The sequence below is a fragment of a genome, unplaced genomic scaffold (genome assembly GCF_019419815.1).
Source record: "Pyrus x bretschneideri cultivar Hongxiangsu unplaced genomic scaffold, Pyrus_bretschneideri_v1 Contig22, whole genome shotgun sequence".
In the NCBI taxonomy this organism is placed as follows: Eukaryota; Viridiplantae; Streptophyta; class Magnoliopsida; order Rosales; family Rosaceae; genus Pyrus; species Pyrus x bretschneideri.
Genome location: NW_025999524.1, coordinates 3499551 through 3517244, shown reverse-complemented (window position 1 = coordinate 3517244; position 17694 = coordinate 3499551). Strand labels below are relative to the sequence as shown.

The following is a 17694-nucleotide window of genomic DNA, read 5'->3' as shown; positions in this document are numbered from 1 at the left end:
CAATGATAATGCTAGGAGGGTACTCCAACCACTCACAAAAGTGCTCCGCAGAGAGGCCAAAACGAGCAAGCCTGTGAGCCACACCATTGGCTTGACAGCAGATATAGGTAAAAGACAATTCAGTGACTGATGGAATGAACGACTTGATGTCTTCCACAATTTGCCCAGTATAAAAACCTTGAGCCCACTGGATGACGTGGGCGGTAGATCGAAGATCTTTCTTTTCCTCGTTTTCCAGGTAGCTGCTGCGAGCATGTTGACAAGTTCCTTTGTTTCAACCTTCAAAATACAAAAGCAAACACGCTACCCAACATTTCTTGGTCAAACTTAGTTGTTCAGCACCGAGTTATAATTTTATTTTCTACCTTGTAGACTGACATTGGCATTTGGTTTGGTAGCTGTTGATACTTGCATGTTATTGGAGTGTGAAATTTCCAAAGTATGGAAATTGCATGAATTTGTACTTACCATTACGTAACAAAAGTCTAACAGGGTCAAGTAGTCGTTTTATTTTTCATTAATTAATTATTTTGAGAAAGTCTCATTCGCACTTCCATTTTTCTTTTAATCCGGTCTATAAATTCTCCTCTTAACTGTAACACATCGATTTCTGGTTGCTTGAATTGGTATCCATATATTGCATTTAATTTTTAGCTTTCATGGATCTTATGATCATTCGTTAATTTTTAGCTAGGTTAAATATGGCGTGACTCGTGATCCATATTTAGCCTTCCGACAACGCTTTGTGTGAGTTTGATTCTCATATATAAAAAATTAAAAATTGGACTATCTGAGTTTGACTAAAAATATTGTTGATGCAATGAAGCGAGTTTAATAGATACTACCGTTACACATTTTATAGGAATTAAACTCAATAGACGAGTCATATGTGAGGACTCAAAAGCTTCTAACCCACCAAATAAGAGTTTGTTTAAAAATGCTTTTAAAATGAATGAAAGTGTTTTTAGTAAAAATAGTATTGGGACCTGTTAAACAAGAGTCCTTGTCACAATCCAATTCGTCACCTCTAACCAAACCATATTGATGTATGTCATCTCGTATTTGAGATATAGAAGGGAATACCTTGTATCCGAATAGGACTCTTTGTAATCAAATGTATTTATACGTTCTCAATGAATGAATGAAGGCTGAGGCTTTCTACAAACTACAATCATATTTACCAGTGGAAGGTTTTCTACATGATATCATCCCTCACTTCCTGGATTAATCATTAGTAAAAATGCAAGTGAAATTTTTCTGGACTAATTTTTTGTAAAAATGCAAGTGAAACTTATAAAAATACTTGAAGTACTTCATGCAAGAAGCACTTAACAAGTGCTTCTTCAAGGAAGCACTTCAAGTGCTTCTTCTAGAAAACACTTCAATTGCTTCTGAATTCAAAAACATTTTCTCTAAAAACGCTTTCAAACAAATTAAAACTCAAAATTTTCGGCCTAGAGAGTATTGTTTTTTGTATTTCTGTCATGACCTCTTACTTGGCACAATAAAACATCACTCTCCATTGACTTACAAACATAAAAATACATGTAAATTTGTGATCACTTCTTGGTATAAAAGTACCAAATATGGTTTTCCAACTGAGGCTTCTCTCATGAGGACTAATTGCAGCTCTTAAGTGTTGACAAACCTGCAATTTTTTCTAACTTCACCATTCTCAAAGCTTTCATCATTGGTAATATTTCCCAACTTCACCATCGACTCCGAAAACTGCTCGAAGAAAGCAACTGGATCAGCTGCATACTTCCTCACAATCTCCCCCGTTTCGATCCCAAACAAACTAGAGTACATTTCCTGATCCGAGTTCAGCAATCCCTCCCCTTTCAGTAGCAGATGATAGAAAGAATTATCAAAGAGTTCGGGAGTCACGTAATCCATGGCGGTTACGTTATTATCCCCAACTCCACCAACTGGCGGGCACGTCGATCTCAGGTTGTTGAGGTACGACTCCGACAGCGGATTGATTCCTGAAGTTGCTTCGAATTCCCCGCTATAAATCCTTTCTCTTACGTTCTCACACCGCGCCATGCCGATTGTGTGAGCCCCTGAAAAGATCGGTCACACACAAAATGATCCACATTTTTGTTACTGTGCATACAAAAGATTTAGCTAGCATCAATAGCTCACGTGCAAATACACGTGTTTTTGAACGGGTGTGATGCTCACATGTGTTCAAGTCCCACGTACATATGTGAGAGGAAGGTCACATGTGACGGTCGCATGCAATAAATTTGGATATTTTTTAAGTACCTGAAAGAGCCACCATATCTGTGACTGATAAGCCTTGGTAAAGAAATTTGGAGATGATTGTCGAAAGGCCTTCATTTGCAGTAGGAAGGTTAGCCTCTGCAAGTTCAGGGCTAGCAGTTATAGAATCTTTTCTTCCTAGAGGAACATCCCAATAAGGTCCACCCACCTCCAAAGTTAACAACAATAACGAAGCAAGTGTGGGTTAGGCGAGTTGGCCAAGTAATGTGTTAGCCAACTTACAAAGTAAAAAATAATGAAAGAAGCAGTTGTGGATTAGAACGTGAGTTAGACGGTCAAGACAATATGCTCGCCTCTGTAACAAGTTTGATCCATCTGTGCTACCCAAATTAAAATGTAGGTTATAGTTGTCAAAAAAACGAACAATGAATGAAAGATAAAAACTCTGTTTTTGAAGAAAACTTTATACACATATGTTAGAGGTTTGTATTCTAATTTGTACCAGAATGACAGCATCTCTTGCAGCAATAGTGAGAAGATCAGCGCATGAAACGATTCCCGGGCACTCGGATTCGAGCTTGTTCTTGATTCTATCAACAATTCTGAAACCTTTTAAAGAGTGTATGTTGGGGGAAGCTTTCTTCTCACCTGTCAGCGTGATCGTGTCCTCTAGCAGAACCGATCCATCACATCCCTATTTACACAATCCAAGAACTCAAATGGGATTCTTAAATTTTAAAAATTCTGCAAAATCTTGAAACTAAACAATGGTGATCAAGTAGTCTTTAAAAATGGGAACCTGAACAAAACAGTCGTGGAAATGCAATCGAACCACCAAGGCGGCGTTACGAGGATCAGAGAGCACTAAACATTCCATTTCTTTCTTCACAATCTCAAACACAGTCGGACATGCAGATACGTAGTAGTCCAACGTTAACGGAGGGTCACCTGTGCGCAAGCCGTTGCTCAAAATGGCGAAACCTAGCAGCAAGAGTTGCATAACGAAGGGCCGAAAGCAAAGGGAAAAAGGAGCCATTTTCGGTCGCGATCGAGGGCTTTCTTGGAGGATTGAAGAGAGTCGGAGAGATGGTTGGGACTGAGAGATACATATATAAGTGAAAAATGCAAGAAAATGTTTGCATTGCATGTTGCATGGGGAGTTTTGACTTTTGAGTATTTGGGGTTAACACTTCGGGGTCAATAGAGGATGCAACTAATATTTGGCCCGTTTGGTGGGTATTCTCGAACCAGGAGTTCCAAACAAGAGTCAAAAGCGCATGCTTTTCCCAACAAACAGAGCCTAATAACAGCTAACGTTCACCCCTTTTACCTTTTACCTTTTATTTTAGGAAAATTAATGAAAAAAATTTAAAAACTTTGAGTTTTAACGATAAAGACAAAATAAAGGATAAAGTGAATAATGATTGACTTTTTAGCGTAAAAATGTGGTTTTTCGTTAAAGTGAATAGTACCGCGGACTTTTCGTTAAAACTCCCTATTATCTTTTACAGAACTCTTAACAGTAATTAGACTCCAAGTTATACGACACCGTTACATTGTCACCGTGGCACTTACACAGTGATACCTTGTTTCAACGGTATAACCTTATTAGTACGTGATGCTACTGCAAATAGTGTAACAAAAGTCGTGTTACTAGTTGAGGTTTCCTGCTTACCATCTTCAGGAAAAAGAAAAAAGATTGAGTATATTAAATCGATTGTTGTAGAAAAAGTTCAAATTTGAGGATTTGATTATTTCTCTCGTTCTGGTATGGCGTGGACCTGTTCATTGTTAGATTAGGTTAAACGGTGAAGTATGTAATCTTGTCTTAATCATTCATCTTTTTGTACTAAAGTTTTGGTTGGAAAAATCTAATTTCAATTTGTTTGGGCAAAGAACTAGGATTAGCTTTCTCCCAAAAAAAAAAAAAAAAAAAAAAAAACTAGGTTTAGCACGCCATCCAAATGATTAGGATATGATTTGTTTCACCTTTACGTATTCAAATACTATAAATCCGAATCTGCAAATTTGTAATGTGTTCGTATGTGAACCTAAGCCGTCAATTAACTCTTAATCTAATGATACTTTTCTGATAATCGAGATCTCAAGTTCAGAGCTCCTAAATCGATAAACAGATCGTACCTATACGTACATGTAATTTGCAACAAGAATGAGGACCTTTTGGAGGGGAGACTTGTGTATGAATTATGGATATGGTTGGTGAGAATAATTTGCATGACACGAGTTGACACTACAATACAATCCGGTCCTGCAGTAGCGTTCCGTGCCAATACCACATCGAGATGTACATAAAGCTAATAGTTGTTCTTGAATGGTTGATCTATATATCAGAAAAAATGAAATTCGCACAACCAATACAAATTGCAGAAAAAAAAAAAAAAAAATTCAGAATTTGTGTGAACCCAGAAAAGCAGATGAGCGAAGAAAGCGTAGACTCAATAAACATGTCAAGTATACAAATCGGAATCCAAAGGATGATGGTGATCCTTATCTTGCCCTAAAATCACATAATCCTCACCACCAGAATCAATGCTCAATTCCAAATCAAGGGCTGGGAAGATGTGGGACCTGATCAGGGACAGCACCAAAGCTCCGAGTTGCGGCCAAGTCACGCAGAGCGCCGCCCTGATGTTCTTGATTTCGCACGCCGCCAACAGCGCCGCGCCCAGCCCATCCACGACGCTGGCAGACGCGAAATATTCCAGCTTCAAAGACGGCGCCTTTCTTTCCGCGGTGGTCTCCAGCTTGAACGCTGCCGCCTCGTCCTTCGAAAGCTTGCCTCGGAAGTTGAGGGTCTGGACCGAGTCGAGAATCAGGACCCTCTGGGGGGCGATCTGGTGAGAAGTGAGCAGCTTGGCCACGGCGTGGCATCTCTCGGCGGCGATCGGGCACTGGAAGGAAACGAGGAGGGTTGGGGATTCAGGGGTTTGGGGGTTTGGGAGGGAGTAGATGTTGCAGGACTTGTCTTTGAGAGAGGGGTCGATTGAGTTGCCGGAGAAGGGGGTTTCCGGGAGGATTAGGGTTCTGATCAAGGTTTTGTAGGACACATTGTGGAAGAGGTGGAGGGATGGGGAGGATAGGGCAACGATGAGGAGAGAGGGGCGGAGAGGCATCTCTGCGGCCGCTCCATTAGGATTTTGAGCGAACAAGAGGAAGGGAGAGGGAAGGGGCGGTGACGGAGGTGTGAAGTTGTTTAGATCTTCCTGAAAGAACCTCGATGGCGGCGGAATCTCAGTCAGTACATCTTCCATGGCGTATCAAATGTGGAATTATCAGAAGCGAGGACGGAGATGAAGACGATTTAAACGACGTCGCAACGGGGTTTTGAGGATAACAAAAAGAGCGGAGAGAGAGAAGAAAAAGGAACGATGTCGTTTTGGTACAAAATATAAGCACGAATCTTATTCTCCAAGAAATATACAATTGTTCTTTCTGCAGTATCACCAATTAGTAAAATGAATTAATTTTCTTTTATTAAACCAATAGCGTTAGTGAGTTATAAAATTAATTATATATTTAATAATGTATATTTATAATTTTTGTTTGGAATATACTTCTACTCAAAACAAAAACCACCTAAGATGATAAATATCTTATTGTTCCATGCATAACCCAAACATGAAAATCATGAACAAAAGCATCTTAGGCAAAAGATCCACGTTGAGGCACTTCTTCGACAGTCCCCATCCACCTCGCCTGCCAGTCCGATCTGAAGAATTCATGGGCCGGCAGGCGAACAAGACAGGATAGGCGGGCACTACTAACCAAGCCTAGTTCTTGCCGACAGGCGCTGGTAGCTTCGGGTCGAAGTGCCAAAAGGAAAGGACCGGAAACACCACGACATAGGAACCACGGGACCCCCTACTAGTAAAGGGAAAACAGAAGTGCGCTCCTGCGGGTAGAAGTTGTTCCTAAGAAAGATTCTAGCGTTCTGAATTCCCCCTAGAGAGGGGCCGTATCTAAATATAAACACGAGAAACAAAGACAACGTGTGGCAAATCACAACGGAGATTAAGAGACTGTAAAGATAGCTTTCGAGACCTAATTACTCGAAGAAAACGAAAAAATCTGTTAATCATGGATGGTTTAGAAAAGAAATTAGCCATTGTATTCACAAGAACCTTATAGCTGACTCGAAAAAGTGTACAACTATTACAGTTCCAGTTACACATCAAATTCCTTGCATTAGCATGTCAATCATGCCAGCAGATTCAAATTGAAGGCAATGAACCGAAAGCTGAGCCAGAATCAAACTTCTGTACCCTTGCCAATCTATTCATTCAACCTGCTTCCGTATCGTATCCCGCTTAACATACCATCCCTGCAATCACGACGCACTTGTTCCACCAAAATTGTTTCACTATCAAAAGAATACATCAACGGTGTAAATGTAAGATGTTCCTCGTCTGCAGGAAAAATGAAAACTACATTCCTCAGTCTAACTAGCAAGGGAAATAAAGCAGACAGCAGTTTTTAGTTGTCCCATTTCTTTTCGTATTGGCGTGTGCTACTAAAATAGCGTAACAGCTGCCTCAAATTCTATAATTACAACGATTCCACTTGAAAATGTGGTTTAAATTATTCTGCACAAAATGCAATATGAAAATGTGGTTTCTTTCTTGTGGAATCCCAATGGATTCCCTAAAATTTAAGAGTACCTTTGCTTGAGGGTCACGGTGTGGCTGTAAATTCTGTTTCTCGTTTAATCTTCGTGATCATCTTCTTCACCTTCAGAATCTGTACAGAGAAAATTGATAAAGAAACGAAAAGCAAAGATCAGGCAACAAACTAAGACGATGGATAATCAAAAGAGAACCAGATCATAAAAGGAAATTATTGACTGACTTTACACTGTACCATTGCAAATAAAATATTGTACAACGCTAAACTAATTAAATAAAGAGGGATGCAGGTGCAAATACATTGGTGCCTTGTGATCACATTATGTACATTGTATTTTGACAGAACACGAAAAAAATACGACAATTCACTCACCTGACCGAACATCCTCACTAAGCTGGCCTCTTGCTTGGATTTGCTTAACAAGCATCCGATAAATCAACACCCACCAGAAAATGTGAAGCACAAGTAAGCAGAATAGGAGAGTATTGAACACATAGTAGTATATTGGTCCATCTATAGAGTGTTTCTCCTTGTCCAATGTCAGGATAACTTCGTAGCTGCCAGAAAGAGAAGCAAGCAAACATAATACAACATAGAAAGTTTTAGCGTGCACGGAATCATAGAGACCAGATGCTTCATTTAAAACTACTAAGGTCTGTTCTTTCATCAAAAAAATTGAAGATGAAATGTCACTTTAATATAAGTTAGGCATCTAGTTAGACAAACCTTGTACTCCAAAGGACCCAGAATGGATAGTAAATGAGTCGCAGTATGATCCAAGACAATACAAAAAGAATAAATGCAAAGCTAGCAGTCCTTTCCGCACCACTGTATTTGGACATCTTCCCTACCTCAAGAAACACATCACTAGCATCATGAAGAGCTAAAACAACTGAACCTACGCGGGCAAACCTGCAAGAAACAGGAGAAAGTGACCGAATGAAATATATCGTAAAACATAGTGAATATATCTTTTATGTTTTCCTAGATTTTTTAAGCCGAATACCCATAGTGCTTGTATTATGCTATTACTTCAAATAAGCCCTCCTTCATACCTTTTTTAGGTTGTAGTATTCTTGCTTCGTTGGTTTTGTGACTAAAAGAACATGAGAAAGCTACAAACTCATGCCATCAGAACATACCTGAAAATGTAAGACAGCACAATGAGAATGACAGTTGCTACATGATGGCCCATGGACACCCCAAAGTCGGAACGCCTTGTTTCCCAGAAAATCAAAGCAAATATGGAGTATGTGTAAAATCCAGCAGCATACATATAAACCCCCTTCAATTTCAACCTGAAATTCACAAGTAACATTTTATGGACTTTGATAAAGCTCAACTTTTCGTATTAGTCAAACAATGATTGAGAACAATACTGACACTCCCATCACATATGTCTGTCTTAATCTGAACAAACAGAAACGTGACATAAATTCTAATTAAGAACTCTTACTTCATTTTTTGGTCTGGCCAAACCTGGTCTCCTGGTCCTACCCAAAAGTATTTTGTATTAGTAAACCAAGGCTCTTCATAAGTTACAGAGAGGGCTAGAAACTCTGCTGAAAGAAAATATATGCATTTCCATGCTGACTCCTTGAATTTTCTAATCTTCTTCCTTTGTTCATCAGTTTTTACATCCCACTTCTGAATGCCCTTCCAAAAATTAACCGCCTCCCCAATTTCTGCAATATCAGATATAAACTAACATTAAGCAAATAAAGATCTTAAGAGAAAGAAAAGCAGTCATGTTCACAATTAAATACATGTTTAACTGAAAAGAAATGGAAAACAAAAGCTGCTCTGGACTAAACTCGAAAACTTTAGCTTGGGTGAAGATAAGGCTGTACATTTTACATAGCTTAGTATAGCTAGGAAAAAGCTAGAGCTCCCTTTGAGCATAATCAAGAAAATCTGTATTTTTAAGCAAAAGCATTCACCGGCACAACATAGCTAGTGTGCAAAAGAAATGGAGAAACGTAACTGATCCTATGTGATCTTACTCCAACAATCAACACCGAGACCCTCATGTTTATCCATCTGGCCATACAAACTAATCGGTCATATTCAGGAAGACTACTAAAAAAGGGTTTAAGTTGCTTCTCGGAAATAAAAACATCAGCACTAATAAAGAAAGCAAACATGTTAACACTACATTGATCTTATGTCATTAAATAAACAAGGCAGGTACAATTTTGACTCAATCATTAACCTTTAATCGACATCAACGGAGCTTCTTACTCGAAAATCCCCAAGTAAACCAAGTTGTTTTCTTTCTCATCCCTTCATAGCTTAAAGAAAGTACAAGCCGAAAGAAGATCTAAACGAAAATGAAAGACAAGGCAAACAAACATTGAATCTTAAAGACCCCAAAACCAGTCAAATCACTTTACAACAACAAAACATATCCTGTTAACCAATCTGATATCCAAGCACAAATCATCATACAAAAGTGCATTTCCCACATGGGTCAATCAACATTACCCTAAAAACATCATTAACGATCTAAAATTCGGATAAACAACATTAATCACATGAGTAAGCTACAAAAGATCGAAACTTTAGCTGCTCGAAACAAATCTATGTACCTCAAAGACGAATCTATCCAGAAAAAATCGGACGGTTGGGAAGTAGAGGACGAACAAAGGAAGAATTGCGAAATCTTCATATGCTGGGTAGGCTTCCTCCTCCCAATCGATTGTCCTCAAGTACTCCGCCAAAACCATCTCGGATTTCACTTCCCGTGATCCAAATTTTCCCGGGAAACAAACAAGTCTCTAGCTTTGGATCAGATAGAGAAGCAGAGACATCCAGGGCACTCCTCTCTCTCTCTCTCTCTCTCTCTCTCTCTCAATCTGTATTTCTGAAAAGGTTTGAACTTTTACGTAACTAGAGCTCTGTTTAGGGACTAAGGACTGGGACCAGTCCAAGAAATTTTTAATTTTTAATGGGATGGTGGCCTTCTGATAAATTTACTTCGAATTTCTTGTGTGGGAATCTGGAATTCCGATGTGATCCTGTGGCTGTGTGGAGCTGGAGATGGATTTGGATCCCATCTGGATCCAAATTGTGGAAATTTTAGAGATCTTATATCTTAACCATTCATCATGTATCTTGCAATCATAAATTATTTGACTTTTTTATTTAAAATTAAATACAAATAATACATGATGAAAAATAATCGCACGATATACGATGAACGGTTAAAATATAGAAATCTTAGAATCACTGTAAAGTGAATCCGGAAAGTATCCTCTTCGATGGAGATCACTTGGTTGTGCGCCACCTGGCAATGGGCTTACCTGGGCCTACCCAATTTTAGGGCTTCTCGTATACACTCTGGGGAATTCTGGATTGTGAAAGAAATTGAATTTATTGTGGTTTGGATATAACGCTCTTTTATGAATGCGCATTCAAATTTCTTAAATGCTTGCTAAGTACAATGTTTAATGCAGTCATCCTCGATTTCACCTAATTTAACAAGAAGTTGGAAAAGAACGTGCTTGTCAGGAACGGTCGTGGTCCGCCTATGAGCGTGTTGCATGAATAATTTTTAATCTTTGTGTTGTACTCTTGTGCAGGTTCTCTCACTTTAACCTTATTATGAAACACAATCATCACGGGATGATTCAATAGTTAACGTCAATTTTATGCTTGTATTTCACACGGCCAATCTTGAATTTGATTTCTAACGTTCAAGAATCATACGATGATAATTAAAGAGAAGCTGAAATTTTTCTTCCTCCAAAAAAATGGACTGGTGTGGCTTTTGCTAGCCCTGGGTCCCTTTTTTTAATAATGGAAAGATAAAAAAAAAAAAAACCCTTATTTTGGAGTACGAATTGATGTGGAACATGAGAAAATGCCTGTAACATTTATTCTTTCTTAAAGTAGCTTTTGAGCAATTGCTTCAGAAAGAGACGCATTTTGCTGCAGCGGCTATTCAAGGATGGTACCAACTATGAAAATAAATTGAAAATTAAAGTATATAAAGATCATTTTAAAAAATAAAGAAAGTAAAATCACCTTTGTATTAATCCACTTTGTATTTTAAAAATTGTTATTGGCATTCCAAAAATTTCATTTGTCACTTCAAACTTTCTATAACTAAAAAGAAAAAGACACAGTGTAAAACCAGATTTTTAAAATGCTAATAGCAATTTCCTTTATTATTTTTCTCTGCAAGTTAAAAGGCAACCATACCCTCAAAAGCTTTTGGGATCAAAGGATGGCGAGTTCGATATCTAGACGAGGGTAGTTGTGATAGAGAGAAGAAAGAATGATTTCTAAAGGTCTTTATTTTTTCAAAAAAATAAAAATAAATTAAAGGCCCTATTTTTTTTTTCTTAGGCACACTTTTCGTTTATTTTTATCAATTGATTCAATCACGTGACAAAACTCAACTGCGATGCATGTAGTGCAAAATTCACTTTCGAACCATAATGATGTAATCCAAGAATTATCGCTTGGTTTAGCAATCAAAACACAACTTGCTCTTACTGTTTATAAGAGTCAAATACAAATACACATACAAGTTTTGAAATAGTTGGGATCGTGAACAACTAATGATCCCATATTAGCTCCGCCGCTGGCCACAGTAGCTATAGGTTTTTTTTTTTCTTTCCATATTTCTAAATTTCACCGCAATCATTCAATCTTATTGAACTCAACAAAAAATCTTCATACCCTAATTAGAGGTGCAGTAATAAGAGCTTCATTTGAATTGAATCTTAAACCCTGTTTCCAAGCATGTAATTCCATTACGGTCCTTCAAGCTAACCTACACCACAAAGTTAAAAAATGGTGAAACTTCCAAGTAAATCTTGCTAATTCCAACAATACATCAAATACTTTTTATTTTCAAAGGAGCTTCGCCCCATTAGTCAATCATTTTGAGAGTCGAAAAGATTTAAAAAGGCATTTTAGCCTTCCTAAACCACTATCGTCAGGTTCGCCAGCATCAGAACGTGTCGTTATGCATGGCATAAAATCCATCCTTTCAATACTATTAAATTCCCAAATAAAAGATTGGATTTATGAACAAGACAAATCATGAACATGATCAATCAACCACAAAATTTCACCTACCTAGACGGAGGTAAAACCGTAAAACCATAATCTGACTTGGGGATTATTACCTTGAGTAATGGCCAAGGGTGGATCAAGAAGAAACGTCCTTGGCGGTGTAGAAGAAAGCGGCAAAGCAAAGAATAGAAGCAATAAACGCAAAGATCCCCAAACCAACCATTGTTGAAACTTCGGCCACCGCCAAATCCAATAAGCTCTAGATGCTTCATCCCATCATCCACATCATTTCTTTTTAAATTCAACTCCTGATTGGCAAACAGGAAAATCTGAATTGGGTTTTTTTTTTATTTTTTATTTTTTATTTTATTTTATTTTTATAATTTCAGCTTGTGAGAGGATTGTGTTGCTCCGACTCCATTTACAAAAGCCGAGGAGGTGAGGACGCAGCAAAGGAACAAAAAGGAGAAGGAAGAAGGAAAGAAAGGCAACAAAATTACAAAGAAAATTTCCGGGAAGCGGGATGGGTAAACTTCCACTTTTTGGGACGGTGTACTCTGCGATGTTGTTGTAGTTGCACGTGTCATTCCCTGGCCTTATACATCACGAGACATCTTTTTTAGTGTGCAGACTACACGGTAACTAGTGGTCAAATACATGAAAAAAAGTTTTGATATTATGACACTTTATGTATTGAACGTGTTTCTGACACATTAAAAAATTTCTCATAAATTAGAGGCACTAATGATTTTTCACTCTCAGCTTCTATTTCTACACTTATTTTTACTTTTTGTATGTTAATTTTTGTTTGATTAATATCCTAATTATAACAAAGCGACAAAAGGGAACGTGAAAACCACTTTTAATTATGAAATCATCAAAATGGCTATCTAATCACCTTATAGGCATTATAGCTCTTACATAACCAAACTCTGGAAGGGATCGTCTTATAAATAACGTGATCAGATAGTTCTATAAAAATTTCCTCTTTATAAAATGAGGGTTAGTTGTATTTCCTAATTAGGCTTACAATCGTAATGGACCTTGCCTTTTAAATGGCTCGGCTCACCACTCACTCACATTATTGAAAATTTTAGACGCACTTTTAATAATTAAATTCAATAATATATTAGGTTGTTCAGTGGTTGTGGACAAATTTCAGACGATACGTTCTAGGTTTGATTTATGGCGTGTGTAAATCATACGATGATGGCTAGAATGAGACCGAAAGTGCCTTTGTGAGGCAATGAGTGTTTTCATATAAAGTTAAAACACGTGTCAATGCATAATTAACTTTGAATACCGCTACATTAGCATTTCTAGTGTAGGTAAATTTCTATCCGAATTCGGGGCACGAATTGCCCTGTGTTGTGAAAGGGTATCAGAAGCTTCTTTGTGGCAGAACTATCATGGTTAAAGATGAGGTATCTGGGTATGCCTTTTGAGTTGACAGTAGGTGGTGAAGAGTGCCTTTTAGGCAGTTTTAGAATATTGGTGAACGAAAAATCAGAGATGGGTGTTGGAGAAAATGCCATGGTTCACCAGTTGAGTCGGGAATTACAAAAATATGACTGAAAGTTGCAACTTTGGAGAGAACTTTGAGCAGATAGTTGAAGCTTTTTGGAGGATAAGAGAAGACGAGAGAAGAATTCTAATTCGCAATAGCCTGACCAACTAACAATATCTACGTAGTTGAAAATATTGGGCTAAACTCAGGCAGCTCACAGTCGAAGTGGACCAACAAGAAATTCAAATGTAAACCCCAACCCGGTTAGCCCACTCCCAAACCCTTCAAACCCATATCATGTTTTTTTAATACAAGCGATATTCGAAAACAAGTGTCCATCACATGCATGCCAAAGCATGTGACTTGATCTTACACAAGTACACTTGCAGCTGCTGGGTAAAGAGTACAGCCAGCTCCCTATCACCAAACAAACTCACACTAAAAAAATCAGATGAGAAAGAAAAGAAAAAAAAGAAAAAAAAAAAAGGCTTCTCAATGATGTCTTTAAATGGTGATTTTTACTAGGAGGAGGAACAATAAGAAATTCAAGAGGATGAGCTTTGACCTGCACTAATTGGTAACGGCAACGTTTTGACTTTCTACACTCCTCTGCTGCACAACAATATCTCATTTATGGCAGCAGCAAATAGAATCATCACTCCATCATTGCCATTTACTCACCCAAAAGTCAAAACCCAATTTAAATTTCTAGCCTTTAAATTTTCTCCATAATTATATTCATATATAAAGGAGGGAGCCTTTTCCTTAATCTGCACTGAAGTTGTGAAGCTTTTGAGACCAAAACAATGGCGAATGCCTAGATGATGTTCTTCCTTTTGGCCTTTTTTGTACTGTATATTTCATGTACAGAAGCCAGAGAAATCTCAGTTACCTCCACGATTAAAAGAAGAAAGGAGTACAGAGACGAAAATGGAATTGCCAAAATCACTTCCCTAAGTTAATTACCCTTTATTTTTTTGTTCTCATATTAATCTCAATCCTGGTGCATGTTAATTTCAATTAATTTTAGTTTATGTTTTTGTTTTAATTTGTAGGAGGAAGGAAGGCTGGATGATGATGATGCTGTTGATTGCAAGGGCTTGAACAGTGAAGAATGTTTGATGAAAAGGACCATGGTTGCTCACACAGACTATATCTACACACAAGACATCATAGCTACTGCACCATGATATAATTCATTCGTTTTCCCTAGTTACTTTGTTAATTTAGTAAATTTTGCTACGTCCTGTAATCTAGGAGATTAAAGGTTTTGTATTTGAGTTGCGCAAATTGTTATCCCATTCCAATTAATGGTGACTCCAAGCTACTTCAATAATAAACCAAAGTGGTAGTTACTGTCTGTTTTGTACACCAGAACAGATTCATTGCATGAGACCTGTGAATTGAGGGCAAAAGGCCCATGGAAGCTCCACGGGGCATTGTTCGTGAATGGGCTCTTTTTACCGTACACCACTAACTATACTTCGTCAACTGTAACTTGGGTGGGATCCATATTGATAACATATCGACAATGTATCAACGTATTAACTATAACGGATCAACTATGTATATATCCGTTGAAAAGTTGTTAATGTTGTGGTCCATATGTTATAGATATTGATCTCACTTCAGCTATAACTGAGAAGGATCTTGTTGAAGAGCTTAAGAGAAGAAATACTGTCGAAGTAGGTTTTTGCCGTTTCCTTCATTCACAGGAGAAGAAAGATTTATTTATTTATTTCCAAAATAAAGAAACAGGAGAAGAAAGATTTGGTATGACAAAATTTTGCAGTCTTATTTGAGATTTATAAATATCATATGATGGAAACATCGTCAAAGTCATCCAAAAATATAGACAAGCAAAAGATTCTTGAGTGTCACTAGTTGCATACATAAAATTATGTGTATTTTTTCTATGTTATGTTATAACGTGACACATTGTTGTGTACAACTGATACTAATAATGTTGAACGAGACTAAGACGCAGGTCAAGAAGTTGCTTAAATTAATACTAGGATGTGCATCATCACTACATGTGTATGAGTGTTTCTTCTCTCATGAAATCATTAAATGTGATCATACACATATTCTCAAGGAGGGGCCTGGCTGGAATGTGACGCATAAATTATATGGTGGGACTACATCATTAGTAATGCTGCATTATATATGGCAAATGCATGTGTGTGTGCTCCAACAGTGCCAGATAAAGGTAAATCCACTGTCGAAGCAGCACCTGAAGCGTCGGCTTTCTTGGCAGGACATTCGAATGCGTTCACGAAAGCAATGATGGAAGCTTGGTTTGGCTGAACAAAGCGAGACAACAGAGACAGGTCAAAATAAAAAATTTAAAAACACATTACTGAGAGGGGAAGGTGTGTAATTTTGCTAGCTAGTGGATAAACCTTTTCAAATGTTTTGTTTTCGCATGGTAGTCGTACATTTTTGTATGATGAGCCACCACTAGCACCACCACCTCCACCACTTCTTGTCTTTCTCCTGTTCCCGCTGTTAGTCTCCGGCTCACTACAGATTGTTCCCACAACGTTATTGAATGTACTCCACGAACTGATCCTTGCCCGTTAATTTCCCGAATTTAGTACATTCGATTGTATCTATTTTCCCTTATAGTGGTGATGGGAGAGATTTATCATGTTGTATAGTAGTAAGTACCAAGTAGTAACCCTTTTGTTCTGATCTTTCTAAATGCGCAATTTCTTGTGTATTTATTTTTCAGGTGGTTGGTAGGGTTCTCAGTTGTCAAATTAGAAAAAAAGAAGATAAAAATGATGATATAAATGATGCAGTGTTTGATAATTCTTTGATGGGCTACAAAGAAATATCTCAGTAATTATGACCTGCAACTGCAAGTACATTTTACAGTTGTGTTCGCGGCGAGAAGCGCAAACTCTTGCGTGCAACCAGCGGAATATATCCCCTTCTCTTTACCTCTCTTGTCATGTTCTCATGCATCGATTTTTAATGTGATAAAGACTCCTCTATTAGCCAAGTTGATATCAGATGGTAGCGGAGTGTTTTGAAGGATTAATGTGATAAAGACTAATCTATTAGCCAAGTTGATGTAAGATGGTGGCGAAGCGCTTGGAAGGATAATAAAAAACTGAATAGCAATTAGAGTAAACAAAAGGGACATAAAGTAGGCTAATGTTCTAATGGAAGAACAGTGATTCTCATTTATCTTAATGGAGCAAATCGGCCGATGCGGCGATGGATTGGTTCGAGGATTCGGCTCTGAGATGGGCCGTGATGCAGGGCACATCTGAATCCAGCTCTCTGAAGGTGGAAGCATTTATATTGTAAGGGCTGCCAATCTGCAGGTTTGTGAGCATTTGACGAAGGTCGGAAGCTTCTTCCTTGAGCCGAGCATTCTCCTCCACAACCCTGTCGCGGGACTCCGAAACGTTGTTCAACCTGCCTATCAGGCTGTGATTCTCGTTCCTCAGCCGCACCACCTGCGACCACAGCTCGTCGAGGTGCTTCTGCTTCCTCATCCGCGATCTCCGAGCGGATTCTCTGTTGGATATCATTCTCCTCTGCTTCCTCTCTTCGATGACTCTGAGGTGGTGGTGTTCTTCAGCATCGTCGGAGGTGCTGGAGTTGTAGCTGAGGCTGGAGGATTGTTGAGTGAAGTCATGGCCTGGAGGAGGAGGGATTTGACGGGATAAGTTGTTGAACAAGGTGTTGAAATGGTGGGAGGGGATTTGGTTGTGCATGAAGCCATAGTCGGAGGGATTTGGAAGTGGGATTTCAGGTTCGAAGTAGTGGAGTCCTGAGATGATCTCACCTGGAAGCATGGCTCTAAAAGCTGAGAGTTTTTGTTTAAGGTTTTTTATGGACTTGCAGTTGAAGGGGCTGCGACCTGTGTTTTGGAGGGCAGGCGATGACAGCATGAAGAGTTAGAGGGGTTTATATAGGGGAGGGACGTGCGGTTTTAAAAGAGCAACTGTTTCAGAAGCTTACATAAGCCAGCAAGGGTGGACAATTACTGAGATGAAACAGGTAAATGTGTCTGATGTATGTGGGGGAAGATATATATATGCATCTTAAACATGGATCATATTCCATCATGGTGGTTGTTGGTGGTATTACAAGACCATGGTATTATGAATTTATGATTCGAACGATGCTGAGGAAAGGAGATTCTAATAAACAGTCGAATATATAAATTCGAACAGAGAATCTCAAAATGTTTATGAGTTTTATAAATATGAGATGAGATTCATGTGCATGAGCATGCATTTATAGATTTGGATAATGACTTGGCATCATATATA

The 17694-nt window shown here is 38.3% G+C and overlaps 4 protein-coding genes across 4 annotated transcripts; all 4 read right to left on the bottom strand.

Moving 5' to 3' along the window:
• Nucleotides 1-1446: 1446 nt before the first annotated feature.
• Nucleotides 1447-3322, bottom strand: LOC103946699 (peroxidase 11). The gene is made up of 4 exons (XM_009357467.3): nt 3026-3322; nt 2729-2920; nt 2269-2434; nt 1447-2063 (listed from the first exon to the last, which is right to left on the bottom strand). The coding sequence occupies exons 1-4, from the start codon at nt 3260-3262 to the stop codon at nt 1633-1635; spliced, it is 1026 nt and encodes a 341-aa protein (XP_009355742.2). The 5' UTR covers nt 3263-3322; the 3' UTR covers nt 1447-1632.
• Nucleotides 3323-4662: 1340 nt separating this feature from the next.
• On the bottom strand, nt 4663-5511 carry LOC103946706. The gene has a single exon (XM_009357478.3). The coding sequence runs from the start codon at nt 5496-5498 to the stop codon at nt 4695-4697; it is 804 nt and encodes a 267-aa protein (XP_009355753.2). The 5' UTR covers nt 5499-5511; the 3' UTR covers nt 4663-4694.
• An 803-nt stretch (nt 5512-6314) lies between these two features.
• LOC103946716 (ceramide synthase 1 LOH3) lies at nt 6315-9827 on the bottom strand. The gene is given in 8 exon segments (XM_009357491.3): nt 6315-6653; nt 6906-6984; nt 7243-7427; nt 7597-7782; nt 8013-8168; nt 8327-8522; nt 8525-8555; nt 9459-9827. Coding segments are annotated over 7 exon segments (927 nt in total). The 5' UTR covers nt 9597-9827; the 3' UTR covers nt 6315-6653; nt 6906-6949.
• Nucleotides 9828-16510: 6683 nt separating this feature from the next.
• Nucleotides 16511-17322, bottom strand: LOC103946680 (basic leucine zipper 63). The gene has a single exon (XM_009357445.3). The coding sequence runs from the start codon at nt 17308-17310 to the stop codon at nt 16600-16602; it is 711 nt and encodes a 236-aa protein (XP_009355720.2). The 5' UTR covers nt 17311-17322; the 3' UTR covers nt 16511-16599.
• Between the last annotated feature and the right edge of the window lie 372 nt (nt 17323-17694).

What these genes read in the sequence shown, in the direction of transcription:
- LOC103946680 (XM_009357445.3), bottom strand. Translation starts at nt 17,310, where the DNA reads ATGCTGTCATCGCCTGCCCTCCAAAACACAGGTCGCAGCCCCTTCAAC.
- LOC103946699 (XM_009357467.3), bottom strand. Translation starts at nt 3,262, where the DNA reads ATGGCTCCTTTTTCCCTTTGCTTTCGGCCCTTCGTTATGCAACTCTTG. An exon ending in TCCACGACTGTTTTGTTCAG is followed by an intron (nt 2,921 to 3,025) that starts GTTCCCATTTTT and finishes TTGTGTAAATAG; the next exon opens with GGATGTGATGGATCGGTTCT. An exon ending in AGATATGGTGGCTCTTTCAG is followed by an intron (nt 2,064 to 2,268) that starts GTACTTAAAAAA and finishes CGATCTTTTCAG; the next exon opens with GGGCTCACACAATCGGCATG.
- LOC103946706 (XM_009357478.3), bottom strand. Translation starts at nt 5,498, where the DNA reads ATGGAAGATGTACTGACTGAGATTCCGCCGCCATCGAGGTTCTTTCAG.